This window comes from Pleurodeles waltl, chromosome 1_2, assembly GCF_031143425.1.
Source record: "Pleurodeles waltl isolate 20211129_DDA chromosome 1_2, aPleWal1.hap1.20221129, whole genome shotgun sequence".
NCBI classification, from domain to species: domain Eukaryota; kingdom Metazoa; phylum Chordata; class Amphibia; order Caudata; family Salamandridae; genus Pleurodeles; species Pleurodeles waltl.
In genome coordinates, this window is record NC_090437.1 from 1,223,978,027 (window position 1) to 1,223,993,983 (window position 15,957).

General features: G+C 44.7%; 1 protein-coding gene across 1 annotated transcript in view; it reads left to right on the top strand.

Annotated features, from left to right (window-relative positions):
• Nucleotides 1–9,476, top strand: part of LOC138249941 (transmembrane emp24 domain-containing protein 11-like) — a 163,389-nt gene extending 153,913 nt beyond the window's left edge. Inside the window, exon 5 of the mRNA XM_069204198.1 lies at nucleotides 9,230–9,476. Within this exon, the coding sequence (XP_069060299.1) occupies nucleotides 9,230–9,379 (150 nt within the window). The 3' untranslated portion in view covers nucleotides 9,380–9,476. The remainder of the gene's footprint in view (nucleotides 1–9,229) is intronic.
• The last annotated feature ends 6,481 nt before the right edge of the window (nucleotides 9,477–15,957 follow it).

The following is a 15,957-nucleotide window of genomic DNA, read 5'->3' on the forward strand; positions in this document are numbered from 1 at the left end:
TGGTTCTTTCCAAGAATCTCATCACAAGACTAAAAGGCTACAGGTTGAAGCAGACAAATGGCACTCAATGAGCTGCAAGTGCCTGCCCTCTAAGTGCTTCACTGGCAACAACAACCTCTTACTATCCTACCCACGTAAAGTCTTTTGCACTACCTCTGCCCATCTTTGAACCCACCGTTTCCTCTGACAAATGAGGGGCGGGGGTCCATGAATGCCAAATCGATAAATTTAGCGACAGCTTTCCAGGGCTTGGGTTACAAGAAGAGGCCAAGAAGAGATACCACTGGTGTGCACAATTCTGTTTTACTTATGGATCCCTTCAGCCTACATGTGACACGTTCCAAAATTGCCTCAACTCACGGCAGTCCCACAACATAAGATAAAGTCCAGCATTTTCGCATGAACACCTTCAGTTTTATACATCTTGCCAATCTTTAGAGGGGGTCAGATTAAGTCCTCTATCTAAAACTGAATTGACTGAAACAGGATTTGCTGGACACTTACGGCGAGTAATTAAGTACCTTTTGTCATACCATTCCTATGCCCGTTTCCCAATTCACTTTCAGCTCACCGAGATTAATTTTCATTTAGTTAATGAGAGCTTTATAAAAACAGGTAACCAGACACCTACTGTCCCCTATTGTGTATAACTATATGAGCCTGTAGTTGATCTTCAGACGTGCTCCAATAATCTGTGAAAAGTATCATTAGGCCCCATATTTAAAACCTGCCATCCTGGAAGACCACTGCCCTCCAAAATGTCTTGAATTTTTTCAAGGTACAGAGTAGTATGCCTGGCTCGCGGAAGTGGTGTGTGCCAGAAACGCAGAACCGCACCCTGTAATGCATAAAACAGCACTCAATAAATAATTTGTCTGACCAGTGCTTTTTCTTTTTGGAAGGGAAAATACAATAATACACACCACTACCACGAATTTACAAATTCTCACCAAATAGCAGGTGGATATACCAATTGTAACCCCTCCAAAAAAGGGGAGTTGCAAGCTTTCAAAACGTGTACCTTAAAGAAACGGGGCCAAGGTGTACAACTAATTTCATCAATCTATACTAGACTCATTGGTTTTGAGGTGCCACTCCCATTCGAACAACAGAAGGCCCTATCCCCAAAACAGCAATGCACATAGATGTGCTTAGAGCAAAATATACAAAAGTTAAAAAGACAGGCCTACTGGCTATTTACAATGTCAGGTCTACAGCTCTTGGCAAGAAATATTTCATGTTAAACCATAAACCTACTGGCTTTACTGCAACATTTATGACATTGACTTTTCACAACATACAAGTGAAATTGACCAACATTGACACAGCCTTTCAAGTAATAAAAAGTCAGACCTACTGCATTCATCATCAGCATTGCTTCCTTTTCTACCAGAATATTTAGCGACCATTCATTGCACTCAATCTACCAAGGATCAGCTACCCCTGAAGGGATTTACAAAAGCGAAGTCCCAGGTGTAGTTTAAGTGAATGCTTTCCCCTTTTCCTGAACCTTCTTTCTTCTTCCTGGGAGACTTTGGGTTACAAAACTTTCTCCCTGCCGTGGGACTGTTGAAAGCGCACTGCTGTATTCCTTCAGTCTCCCTGGTAACTCATGATTTTACCATTATTCCTAGGGAGCACCTGCTTCAACATATGCACATTAATAATGTTCCTATTGCTTTCTGAAGATGTGCTCAGTCTTCGGTGCTCATTCACTTTTTCTTTCCCAGCATCTGGAGTGATGGGGTCATCCTCCAGGCCCTGGACCTTATGGGGTCCAGTGGCAGCTGCCTACCTACTTGTACAGACTTTGTGGCAACTCCTGGTTGCCGCATGGTCAAGCCGCTTGTTCCTTCACTCCCCGCCTGTGTGCTAGGCATGGCAGCTAGATGTTCAATGGCATGAGACAAGTACGATCACTGTTCCTAGAGATGGTGACATCGCATGAAGTCCCCTCTAACACTTGCACTCTTGGTGAGACCCAGTGGTTGGGAGATATCTTGCTGGCCCTGCGACCACAGGACAACACAGGCTGGGGGGCAGGGGCAGGACTGAGAAGACAACTGATTACTGTTAACAATATTTTCTGTTGTAACATCTACCAAGGCCTTATTGTGAAAGAACACTGGTGTGCTTGAGATTTCCAGCTGTTGGACAGACAAAGCCTTCTCAACTGCACAGAAACTGATCTTATTTCTGTACAAGGTTGGCACTGGCGATTACAGCTCAAAAACATTTCACAGTGGGTAAGATTCTGTTAATTTGATCCCACGCCACAGCAGTTGGCCAAAAACGAAAAAAACACATTTCATGTGATAGAATTTGGTTCCTTGTTAAAATGAAGACAAACATGCACTTCCCCCATAGCCGATCATGTATAAGACAATTTGAGAAAACCATGCTGTCTCCCCTGAACTTAGTCCGCATTCCTAACCTTTCTGCTCAGTCTTCACTTTGGGTTGCATATGATACAGGATATACTGTTGTAGTAGAGCAAGTGGCTCCAACATGTCTTTCTCTCTCTGGCTCATTTCTATACTTTGTTGGTCATTGTTTACGCTTCAATGAAAATGAAGGTTTCAAAGTCTTGTATTTAAATGTAATCATTACTTCCCTATCAAAACTCCTTGATTTCTGAAAAACGTCTATGGCACTAGGGTGCATTTTACCTTCTGCCTTCTTGTATCTGTTGTCTTCTCATCTTTCTTCTTTTTGTCCATCTTTTTTTTATTAAGGTTTTGCAGAATTATTCAGGTCACATTACCATACTGATGTATCGCAGCCAAAGGGAGTCATCAAACATTGTTTCAAGATGCTAATGGTACACACAGTTGCTGAAAAGACACGACTTTACTGGTTTAAGAATCAAGCTCTTTTATACCGTTGTCAATAGACTGGCATTGAAAAGAGCCTTTTTCGGTGCCCAACATTCCTCCTCCCCCAAAAAATACTAAACAATAACTCATGACAGAGAGTAATGAAATTGTAGAATGTGCCATAGGTGAGAGGCAATTGAGAAGGGTAGGGTTTTGCATAAGCGCCCGTAGGTCACAGGGGACTGACTTTCCGCTCGCCTGTGAAGATCAGATTTGAATGAGGTGCAGTGCTCTCGTAAGGGTGGGGCAAGCAGCGAGCAGGAGTCCCTCAGAGAGAAAGGTATCTAGTGCACCCATTGGTATGCAAAGTGTTTATATTTATCTTGTAATATATCTGCGATTCTTTCCATAGTTAGCGCTTGTCAAAGCCTGGCGTGCCACTGTGTAAATGATGGTGCCAGGGGTTTCTTCCGGGTTGCTGCCAGGGCCATTTTTGCAGCTCCCAAGCAGAGCCACATAACTTAGCGATCGCTCAAGATCTGGCATTTTAAAGTGTCATCCTGTATCCCCAACAGAGCAAAACTAAGTGTAGGAGAGAGGGGATACCCCAATATCATTTTAATCTGGCCAGGACTTTTGCCCAAAAGGGTTGAATGACCGGGCAGTTCCACCAAATATGTCGGAAGTCACCAAGTATACTGCAACCCCTCTGGCACAAATCAGATGTATTAGGGGATTTTTTTTCACTTTGGAAGGATAAAGGTACAAATCATAGAGAATTTTGTAATGGGATTCCTGAGGTCCTAAAGGATGATTAAATCTGGAGATATCTTTCCATAATGTTTGCCACTGTGTCTCAGATATTGAGTCACAGAGGAGATTTGCCCAGAATTGTACATGGCGAGATATGTGGTTGAGCGGGAGGTCTCGAGCAGATGAGACAAAGAAAAGAGATGGAAACGTTGGTGCCTCCTGACTGTTTTAAATTGTTTTGATGGGGGGAGGGAGGGAGGGAGTCTCTGGTGGCTGCCAGATGGTTATCTGGATGAAGGACCTAATGTTTCAATTGTGTGTAGTGAAATATTTTGGAAATAGGTAATCTAAAGTCGCGTTGGCAGTTTTTAAAGGTGAGAGTAGGTGATATCTTTTTTTACCCACTGGAAGAGGGTCATGATCACTAGTGTCTCGATCTCTGCTGTAGAAAGAGTCAGGTTGAGGAGGAGGGATTTGTGCAGATTTATATAGTAGCCTGCCACTCTTTCATAGCAGGCTAATTCTTGTTGCGGGGCTCTCAATGAAGTGGAAGGTGAGGGAAAGCAGCACATTGCCTGCAAACAGTGAAGTTTTATGGTCCACTGAACTAAAAGGAATGCCCTGAATCTCCAGTGTGGCCCTTATTTTGGCTGCTAGGGGTTCTATACTAGGCACAAATAAAAGTGGTGAAAGCGGGCAGTCCTTGCGCATTCCACGTTCCAATTAGAACAATTTCAAGCATACTCCATTGACCATCACTCTGGAACAAGGACACGCATAATTTGATTGGACCATGGCAATAAAGTGTACATTGATCCCAAATGTATGTAAAGTATGAAAGAGAAATTACCAGTCCACCTGGTCAAATGCTTTTTCAGCATCTAGTGCCAAGAGAATTACTGGAATCTGCTGTTTGGTAGCTTTTGAGACCAAGAATGAAGTCCAATTGGTCTGAGAGGATTGTCTGGTAAAATGCCCTCCAGTTTAGTGGCCAGGATCTTAGTGTAAAGTTTAACATCTAAGTTGACTACGTCTATTGCTCTAAATGAGGTGCAGTAGCAGGGGGTCTTTCTCTGGTTTGGAAATAACTGAGATAAGTGCTTCACTCATTGAGGGGATTACTATTCTAGTAGCTGCTATATGGCTGCATAAGGGTGTAAGATGGGGTGTGATTTTTGCGCGAAAGGTTTTGTAGAATTGCACTGTAGAACCTTCGGGTCCTGAAGATTTATGTATCTCAAGGTCAGCTGTAGCTTTCTGGATTTGGTCTTCCTCGATCAGATAGCTCAGTTCCTCATTCTGTTCTACTGATACCTGAAGCAGCTCCACCCCTTCCAAGTACTTGAGCCGACTCGCTTTGCAGGGTGTGTCAGCTGTGTACATGGGTTTATAAAAATCATGAAAAGGTCTGTCCGTTAGCTTGCTCAAAGGTATTTAGTTCTCATTGTCTTTGTGTATATAATCCTTCTCATGCTTGATGCAGAGTTGGCGTGTCAAATGTGCGCCTACTTTGTTCCCCTTATCGTATGTTTTGTGTTTAAGACACAGTAGGGTAAACTCTGCTCTGTGGTGTATATATCACATTCAATTTCTCTCTAGGAGTGGTGACCTTTCTCTGCAATGTAAGGGAGGGAGCATCTTTATGGGCCAGTTCTGCTAGTTGGAGTTCCTTTTCAAGAGCCAGTCTGCCTTTGGTCTTTTGTTTGGTTAGTGCTTACAGGAGGGACATGCATTTGCCTCTAATTACCGCCTTGAAGGCATCCCATATAGGAGATGGGTCAGTGTTTTGGGGGTTATTCATTTGAAAGAATTTGCATATAGTTTTGGGTATTCTATCTCAGAAGAACCGGTCTCTAGTGAGAGACCTGAGAAAAAAACAAACAACGGAATTAAGTTGTAGGGGCTGCCTAATCAAGTGTTAACTCGACAGGTGCATGGTCACAGTGCAATAGGATGAAAAAGAATCACCAGGTTGTCCTGTTTTAAAGATTGGCTAATAAATGTGTAATCCAGGCATGAGTAGGCCCACTGACTTAACTGACTTTTTGAGCGCTTTAGTAAAGCTCCCTGTGCCAGTGAGTTGCGGTTGTGTGCAATCTAGTAGTTGATCCCAAATAAGATTAAAATCTCTAATAAGTGTAATGTCACCTTCTGCAAAGCCCCCCAAGAGTGTGAAAAATTACTGGAGGAATGTAGCTTGCGCAGAGTTCGAGATGTAGATCGAACCTACCGTGCATGTTCTACCTAGTAGTTTCCCCTTCAGTATCAGTATTCAGCCCTCTTTGTCTGTTTCACTCCCAGGGTTTGGAATTTAAGGAAGGAATGAAAAAGAAGGGCTAACCTATTATGTTTGGTGGGTGCAGAGGATCAGTATATTACAGGGTAGGCTTTGTGTCAGAGTCTGCTTTCCTCATTGCGTTTAAGGTGGGTCTATTGCAATGCCACTACATCATATCTCTAGGAGGTATTTCCACAGTTTGTGTTATTTGGCTGGGGAATTGAGGCCTTAACATTCTACATCAATGTGGTTAGCACCAGCGTCTATTTGAGGGCTTTCAGCAAATTTCTCTCTGTGAGACATATTGCATTCCTCTCTCGGAGCTCTACTCCATCCTTTCTACCTCCCTCTCCCCCTTCCAACACATCAATAAGGTCTCTCTCATGAAACAATAAGGAACAATAAAACAAACATGCGGAAACCAAGTTTCTCATCTTTCGGATACCAAATGAATACGTTGCATTAGAGTATATGTGTAAATCAAGGGCCACATTAAGCACTTGTGTTACAGTAGCTATTGGTCAAGGTAACAAAGAGTATAGATGAGGCAAAAAAAAGCATTTGTTAGGTTTCCAGGTGCAATCAACATCATACATTTCCACAATGGAGGTCAGATGTAGCGTGAATCGATAAAGAGATTACCCTGATTCGGGGCCTACCGTACAATTGACAACAGGCAGAGATAGGTTCAAAAAGTATAGGAAACGAGGCCACCAGGTCAAAACAACTGTCTTTCTAAAGTTAAGACAATGTAGAGATGTTCACCTAACGTAGGCATTTCATGTTTCCCTTATTTCTGGGGACGCCATTGTAGGAGCCATTGTCTGTGATCTGTATCAGGAAACATCCTGAACAACTAGGTCTAAACCACTACTTGCCTGAACCACTACTGCTAAACAACTAAAAAGTCTCTACAACTAAGTACTGAACAACTACTGTCTAAACAACAATTGTGCCTGAATAACAATTACCTGAACAACTAATTTTAAGGTAAGATTTTCTTTTTGGTTTTTATGGTTTATTAGTTGTTTAGAATATATAAATATATAGTAGTTGTTCAGGCAATTGTTATTCAGGCACAATTGTTGTTTAGACAGTAGTTGTTCAGTACTTAGTTGTAGAGACTTTTTAGTTGTTTAGCAGTAGTGGTTTAGGCTGTAGTTGTTTAGGACCTAGTTGTTCTGTCACATATTCATCTGTATCAGTTGTGGAGCTCATGGACGATTCCTCCATTAGTCCTTCATAGTGGTACAAATCAGACAGCTTCAGTCCAAGCAAGGCCACTGCTACTGGAAGATCATTGAAGAGGTATGCCTTGTTCTGGTAGGCAAATGCCAGGCCAAAAATGTAGGTCCATCTATACTTAACATTGTCCTGTCGCAGTTTGTCGGTGACTGGTCTGAAGTGTCGTCTACGGGTCACAGTCATCTGGAGCGACGACCTGGAAAACCAAGCATGAAATGTCAACTCCTCTTTTCTTCGTGCTGCCTGCAAGATAGCCTCTTTGACTCTGAAGGAATGCAATTTTGCAAAAAACATCTCTGTTTACGTTTCCCCTCACTCTGGTTTAGTGGACCGAGTCTGTGGATTTGATTTGACTTTACTTTGGAGGCCTCCCTCTTCCAGGAATTCCAAAAAGAGATCCATCATGAAGGCATCTAAATCTGGGCCCTCTGCTCCTTCCTACAAGCCTTGCAGCCATATGTTGTTGTGTCGAGAGCAGTTTTTCCAGTCATCACACTTCAGAAGCATGGCATATGGTTGTGCTTTAAGGCGATCTAAGGTGCTCGTGAGACGTTCTACTCGTTGTGTGATGGTCTGACAAGCAGTATCGAGATCAAGTGTCTATGTTCTGTTAGAGCCCACATCTTGCTGTAACGCAGTAAATTTGGAGGTGAGATCGGAGCGAAGAGCCACCAAAGAGGTCATCCTTGATTTCTTTGCGTAGTTCTAAATTGAAATCCTAAAGGGAGGTAAAGAGATATTCCTTGGTTAAAGCAATATTGCCCTCTGTGCTGGTGGGGAGGCATTAGTCCCATGCTTCAGCTGGGTAGAGACTCTATTCATTTGAGATTGTTTGGGAGGCATGTAGGGTGTGGGTTTTATTGAATCTCCAAAGTAGTTGAGGTACTACCAAAAGATATAATTTACTGGGTCAATCTATTGGCTAGAGCCACTCCAGTTGTCACTGTGATCCCCGATACGTAGGTGGGAGACTGGCAGGCAGTAATAGTGTAGGTGGCTTGCTCTCTGGAGGGGAGCAATCATGAATTTAAATTAAGGGATAGGGATAAATTAAGTAAAATATTTAATCAATATAATGATAGTTTAAAACAATCGATGCAGTAGTAGGGTTGGGGTAGTGGGGTCGAATAGTAACAAAATACACTTGATACCAGTCTTAAGGATAGAGGATCTGTCCAAGTCACAGCATTAATGTAGCAATGACCACTGATGTAGTACTATAGCTCAGCACAAACACCCTTCTATCATTGCCTCTTGCAGACTAGTATCCTGTGTACAGCCTATTTCTCAGTTCTTTATACAATCTATGAGTACCCTCCTTAATGAGGATCACTTTATTTTGTTGCTCTTTAGGTGTGCCAGTCACGCCTAGTGGGTAGATAAGGCTACCTGGACCTGGAGCATCTGCTGTGATGCTGCTGGTCCCTTGCCATCATAATATTGCATGTGTCTGTTAATGGCTTAAAGAATATAAATTAGTTGTTAAGTCACCAGACTCGTAAAAAAAGGTAGGCACTCTGGTTTGTACTTTTATCACTGCCAATTTTTTATGACTGTATGCTAGTCTGGAAAAAACCCATTTAACTAATCATGTTCTTCTGTCTTACATGAATCCTATCTTTCATATTTATGGGGACATCCATCCTACTACCTCTTTTCCTTGTTTGGGGTAGAGACCGCCTCCACTCTTCTCTCTTCAATCATTTTCTTATACCGCAGCTGATTCCTCTCTCCTTCTACTTAAACTGCTGTCTTTCCTTTACCCTACTCTCCACTTCTGCCTACACGCTAGTACCACTGTTCCCCTTTGTACCTTTGTGAAGCTCCACCTACATATACTTTGCCACCTATGCCACAATTATATAACTAATAATTCTACAACCACAGATATCGGAGCAGCTCTACCTGTACTTAAACCCTAGTTACTGTACCCCTGTTTATCCCCTACTAATTCTATCCGTGCCTAAATCCTAAGACCTCTAGTGTAGTCCAATCTATACCCCAGTGCTCTACTCTTGACCATTCTTAATCAAGGCAGGATGATTAAATGTGTATTGCTCACTTCCAGATTCTAGAAAAGCATGCGTTTTATTATAAAGTTTGTCATAATTTTCTGTTTTGTTTCTATTCATACTAGGAACGAGAAGAGTTCTACCGTATGAAAAGTGAAGATACAAACAGCAATGTGTTGTGGTGGGCTGTTGTACAGACCTTAATCCTTACATCGGTTGGACTCTGGCAAATCAAACGCCTAAAAGATTTTCTTATAGAGAAGAAACTGGTCTAAAACTTCACAAATTAATTCTATGCCAAACGTATGAGAAATACGTGCTGCTGAATAAAACCCTAGTTTACCTCAACTGCAATGTATGGTAATACTGAAAACAATACACTTTTTAAAAATGGAAAACAAAGTGTCTGAATTAATTTCTACTTGACTGGTACCCAGATGATCACTGCTTGCTCTGCTATCTCAGAAAATCATTCAGATACTAGTCCTCCTATCTGTTGTATACATGTTCACTAAAGAGCAAAAACTGAGCTGAGACCTTTGGGTTTTAACATATAAGTTGCTAATGTGAGGATACCTGGCCTGGTATTTGCTGGGAGATGACACATTATTTCTGTGGCATATTCAACTGTTGTTTCTGTGAGATGATAAAAACTGCAATTTCACCAACAATTCTCTGCTCCCTCCCAACCGTACCTGTGGTGGAGCAGAATGAGAACTAAGCACTCAATCTGCACACGTGGGGTCAGCACTACAAAATGTTGGCGGGCAGTATATCACAATCCTAGAAGATCACTATGGCAGCAATATAGAAAGAGTTTAAATAAATATCTGTGCAAACTGCAGCCAGTATAAAAATGTGACCATATGATTTAATGTGCAATGCTATAATTCTACATTAGACATTTTTTTCACACTCTCACTGCCACTGATCTCTCAATGCTTAGACATGAAAATAGGTCTACTAATGCCTATTCCTTGGCAGGTTAACAAAACCATGCATGAACATCATGGACATCAATACACCAAAATGCCAAAGGACGTGAAATGAGATCACACGCCCTTTGACCCCCGCTTTCACTCACACACACATACTTACACATACACACAAATTCACACTTACACACACTCTCACATAAACGCACTCTCACCCGCAAGCATGAGTAGGAGGCTGGACTGAGTACTTACACCTTGCACCTGGCCCAGGTATCCCTTATTAGTGTAGAGGGATGTCTAGCAGCTTAGGCTGATAGAAAAGGTAGCTTAGCAGAGCAGCTTAGGCTGAACTAGGAGACGAGTGAAGCTCCTACAGTACCACTAGTGTCACTTGCACAATATCATAAGAAAACACAATACACAGATGTACTAAAAATAAAGGTACTTTATTTTTATGACAATATGTCAAAGTATCTCAGTGAGTACCCTCAGTATGAGGATATCAAATATACACAAGAGATATGTACACAACACGAACATATGCAGTAATAGCAATAGAAAACAGTGCAAACAATGTATTGTCACAATAGAATGCAATGGGGGCACATAGGGATAGGGGCAACACAAACCATATACTCTAGAAGTGGAATGCGAACCACGAATGGACCCCAAACCTATGTGACCTTGTAGAGGGTCGCTGGGACTGTAAGAAAACAGTGAGGGATAGAAAAATAGCCCACCCCAAGACCCTGAAAAGTGGGTGCAAAGTGCACCTAAGTTCCCCAAAGAGCACAGAAGTCGTGATAGGGGAATTCTGCAGGAAAGACCAACACCAGCAATGCAACAACAATGGAGTTCCAGACGAGAGTACCTGTGGAACAAGGGGACCAAGTCCAAAAGTAACGATCAAGTCGGGAGTGGGCAGATGTCCAGGAAATGCCAGCTGTGGGTGCAAAGAAGCTGCCACCGGATGGTAGAAGCTGTGGATTCTGCAAAAACGACAAGGGCTAGAAACTTCCCCTTTCGACGATGGATGTCCCACGTCGTGAAGAGTCGTGCAGAGGTGTTTTCGTGCAGAAAGACTGCAAACAAGCCTTGCTAGCTGCAAGGGTTGCGGTTAGGGTTTTTGGATGCTGCTGTGGTCCAGGAGGGACCAGGATGTCGCCAATTGCGTGAGGGGACAGAGGGGGCGTCCAGCAAGCCAAAGAGCCCACTCAGAAGCAAGCAGCACCCGCAGAAGTGCCGGAACAGGCACTACAAAGTGGAGTGAACCGGAGCTCACCCGAAGTCACAAAGTAAGGTCCCACGACGCCGGAGGACAACTCAGGAGGTCGTGCACTGCAGGTGACCCAGGCATGGCTGTGCACAAAGGAAATCCTGGAAGAGTGCACAGGAGCCGGAGCAGCTGCAAAACACGCGGTTCCCAGCAATGCAGTATAGCGTGGGGAGGCAAGGACTTACCTCCACCAAACTTGGACTGAAGAGTCACTGGACTGTGGGAGTCACTTGGACAGAGTTGCTGAGTTCAAGGGACCTCGCTCGTCGTGCTGAGAGGAGACCCAGAGGACCGGTGGTGCAGTTCTTTGGTGCCTGCGGTTGCAGGGGGAAGATTCCGTCGACCCACAGGAGGTTTCTTCGGAGCTTCTAGTGCAGAGAGGAGGCAGACTACCCCCACAGCATGCACCACCAGGAAAACAGTCGAGAAGGCGGCAGGATCAGCATTACAAGGTCGCAGTAGTCATCTTTGCTACTTTGTTGCAGTTTTGCAGGCTTCCAGCGCGGTCAGCAGTCGATTCCTTGGCAGAAGGTGAAGAGAGAGATGCAGAGGAACACTGATGAACTCTTGCATTCATTATCTAAGGAATTCCCCAAAGCAGAGACCCTAAGTAGCCAGGAAAGGAGGTTTGGCTACCTAGGAGAGAGGATAGGCTAGCAACACCTGAAGGAGCCTATCAGAAGGAGTCTCTGACGTCACCTGCTGGCACTGGCCACTCAGAGCAGTCCAGTGTGCCAGCAGCACCTCTGTTTCCAAGATGGCAGAGGTCTGGAGCACACTGGAGGAGCTCTGGGCACCTCCCAGGGGAGGTGCAGGTCAGGGGAGTGGTCACTCCCCTTTCCTTTGTCCAGTTTCGCGCCAGAGCAGGGCTGAGGGATCCCTGAACCGGTGCAGACTGGCTTATGCAGAGATGGGCACCATCTGTGCCCATCAAAGCATTTCCAGAGGCTGGGGAAGGCTACTCCTCCCCAGCCCTGACACCTTTTTCCAAAGGGAGAGGGTGTAACACCCTCTCTCTGAGGAAGTCCTTTGTTCTGCCCTCCTGTAAAACTGTAAACTTTGCACTTGTATAGCGCACTACTCACCCGTTAGGGTCTCAAGGCGCTGTACTCATACCGCTATGGAACCCCTCCTGGCTTTTCCCTGTGAGGTGCCCACTCCTGGGCACCCCCAGGGTGAAGCCAAGCATCCAAGCGCTGTTGGGGCCGTTGTGGAGATTAAGCAAGCTATTGCCCAGAGTTGCACCCATTAATTAGATTAGGCACAGAGGCGAGAATTATCTGGTCCAAGGGAATTGAGCCCAAGACCTGCCGAAGCGGGACTTGAACCCTGGTCTTGAGCCAGATCTCTGCTTCAGGGTCTGCCGCTCTAACCATTGTGCCACACTTCTCCACAACTCCTGGGACACTCCTGGGACAGGCCTGGCTGGACCCCAGGAGGGCAGAAACCTGTCTGAGGGGTTGGCAGCAGCAGCAGCTACAGTGAAAACCCGGGAAAGGTAGTTTGGCAGTACCTGGGTCTGAGCTAGAGACTCGGGGATCATGGAATTGTCTCCCGTGACAATTCCATGATCCTAGACATGTTACATGGCCATGTTCGGAGTTACCATTGTGACGCTATACATATGTCGTGACATATGTATAGTGCACGCGTGTAATGGTGTCCCCGCACTCACACAGTCCGGGGAATTTGCCCTGAACAATGTGGGAGCACCTTGGCTAGTGCCAGGGTGCCCACACACTAAGTAACTTAGCACCCAACCTTTACCAGGTAAAGGTTAGACATATAGGTGACTTATAAGTTACTTAAGTGCAGTGGTAAATGGCTGTGAAATAACATGGACGTTATTTCACTCAGGCTGCACTGGCAGGCCTGTGTAAGAATTGTCAGATCTCCCTATAGGTGGCACAAGAAATGCTGCAGCCCATAGGGATCTCCTGGAACCCCAATACCCTGGGTACCTCAGTACCATATACTAGGGAATTATAAGGGTGTTCCAGTATACCAATGTAAATTGGTGAAATTGGTCACTAGCCTGTTAGTGACAATTTGGAAAGAAATATCTGGGGAGTCCATCTGCATTGGAGTGGGTACTCCCAGGTCTATGTTCCACTGTATAGTCCATTACCTGTAGGGATATGGACCACCTCAACAATTTAGGATTTTCACCTTTCATTTGTTTTAGCCAAAGTAGAGGTTTGTGGTCTGTCTGAACAATGAAGTGAGTACCAAACAGGTATGGCCTCAACTTCTTCAGTGCCCAGACCACAGCAAAGGCCTCCCTCTCTATGGCAGACCAACGCTTTTCTCTAGGGGTCAACCTCCTGCTGATAAAAGCAACAGGTTGATCCTGGCCCTCAGAATTAAGTTGTGATAAGACTGCCCCTACCCCTAATTCAGATGCATCAGTTTGGACAATGCATTTTTTGGAGTAACATGGGCTTTTCAGGACAGGTGCAGAGCACATGGCCTGCTTCAGCTCCTCAAAAGCGTTCTCACAGTTTGCTGTCCATAATACCTTCTTAGGCATTTTTTTTAGATGTCAGGTCATTAAGAGGGGCTGCAATGGAGCCATAGTTCTTTATGAACCTCCTGTAGTACCCAGTGAGGCCTAAAAAGGCTCTCACCTGAGTCTGAGTTGTAGGGGGAACCCAATCTATAATAGTTTGGATTTTCCCCTGAAGTGGTGCAATCTGTTCTCCACCTACCAGGTGTCCCAGATAAACCACTTTCCCCTGCCCTATCTGGCACTTTGAAGCCTTGATAGTGAGGCCTGCCTTTTGCAGGGCCCCTCCAAAACTTTCCATAGGTGGACCAGGTGATCATCCCAGCTGGAGCTAAAGACAGCTTTATCATCTAGATATGTTGCACTAAAAGCTTCCAGCCCTTGCAGGACTGTGTTCACCAACCTTTGAAAAGTGGCAGGTGCATTTTTCAATCCAAAAGGCATTACTGTGAATTGGTAATGGCCTCCAATGGTTGAAAAATGCAGTTTTTGCTTTTGCATCCTCTGATAACTTGATCTGCCAATACCCTGCAGTCAAATCAAAGGTGCTTAGATACTTGGCAGATGCCAGTGTATCTATTAGCTCATCTGCCCTGGGTATAGGGTGAGCATCAGTTTTGGTTACCTGGTTGAGACCTCTGTGGTCAACACAAAATCTCATTTCCCTTTTACCATCTTTGGAATGAGGTTTTGGTACAAGTACCACAGGAGAAGCCCATGGACTTTCAGAGTGCTCAACCACTCCCAGTTCAAGCATTTTTCTGCACCTCTTGTTTTATGCAGTCTCTGACATGGTCAGGCTGCCTATAGATCTTACTTTTGACAGGCAAGCTGTCTCCAGTATCTATAGGGTGCTCACACCAAGAAGTGGTGCCTGGCACAGTAGAAAAGAGTTCAGAAAACTGACCCAGGAGATTTATGCAGTGGTCTTTTTGCTCAGCAGTAAGACAATCTGCCAAAACTACACCTTCCACTAGATCATCTTGTTCTGTGGAAGAGAAGAGATCAGGGAGAGGGTCACTCTCTTCTTCCTGTCCCTCATCTGTTGCCATGAGCAGGGTGAGATCAGCCCTGTCATAGTAGGGTTTCAGGCGATTGACATGGAGCACCCTAAGGGGACTCCTGGCAGTGCCTAAGTCAACTAAGTAGGTGACTTGACCCTTCTTTTCAACAATTATGTGGGGTCCACTCCATTTGTCTTGGAGTGCTCTTGGGGCCACAGACTCCAAGACCCACACTTTCTGCCCTGGTTGGTACTGAACCAAAACAGATTTCTGGTCATGCCATTGTTTTTGGAGCTCTTGGCTGGCCTGAAGGTTTTTACTGGCCTTTTTCATGTACTCAGCCATCCTAGATCTTAGGCCAAGTACATAGTCCACTATGTCTTGCTTTGGAGCTTTTAAAGGTTGTTCCCAAACCTCCTTCACAAGTGTTAGAGGACCTCTTACAGGGTGTCCAAATAGGAGTTCAAAGGGGATGAAGCCCACTCCTTTCTGGGGTACCTCCCTGTAAGCAAAAAGGAGGCAAGGTAACAGGACATCCCATCTCCTGCAGAGTTTGTCAGGGAGTCCCATTATCATTCCTTTGAGAGTTTTATTAAACCTCTCAACCAGTCCATTTGTTTGTGGATGATAGGGTGTAGTGAACTTGTATGTCACACCACATTCCTTCCACATGGCCTTTAAGTAAGCAGACATGAAATTGCTTCCCCTGTCTGATACCACCTCTTTTGGGAAACCCACCCTGGAAAAGATTCCCAGGAGGGCCTTTGCCACTGCAGGAGCTGTAGTGGTCCTTAGAGGAATTGCTTCAGGATATCTGGTGGCATAGTCCACTACCACCAAGATAAACCTATTGCCTGAAGCAGTAGGAGGGTCAAGGGGGCCAACTATGTCAACCCCTACCCTTTCAAAGGGAACCCCAACCACAGGCAGTGGAATAAGGGGTGCCTTTGGGGTGCCACCTGTCTTGCCACTGGCTTGACAGGTTTCACAGGACTTACAAAATTCCTTTGTGTCCTCTGACATTCTAGGCCAATGAACAAAGGGGACAAGCCTGTCCCAAGTTTTCATTTTCCCCAAATGTCCAGCTAAGGGAATGTCGTGGGCTAGAGTTAGGAGGAACTTTCTGTATTCC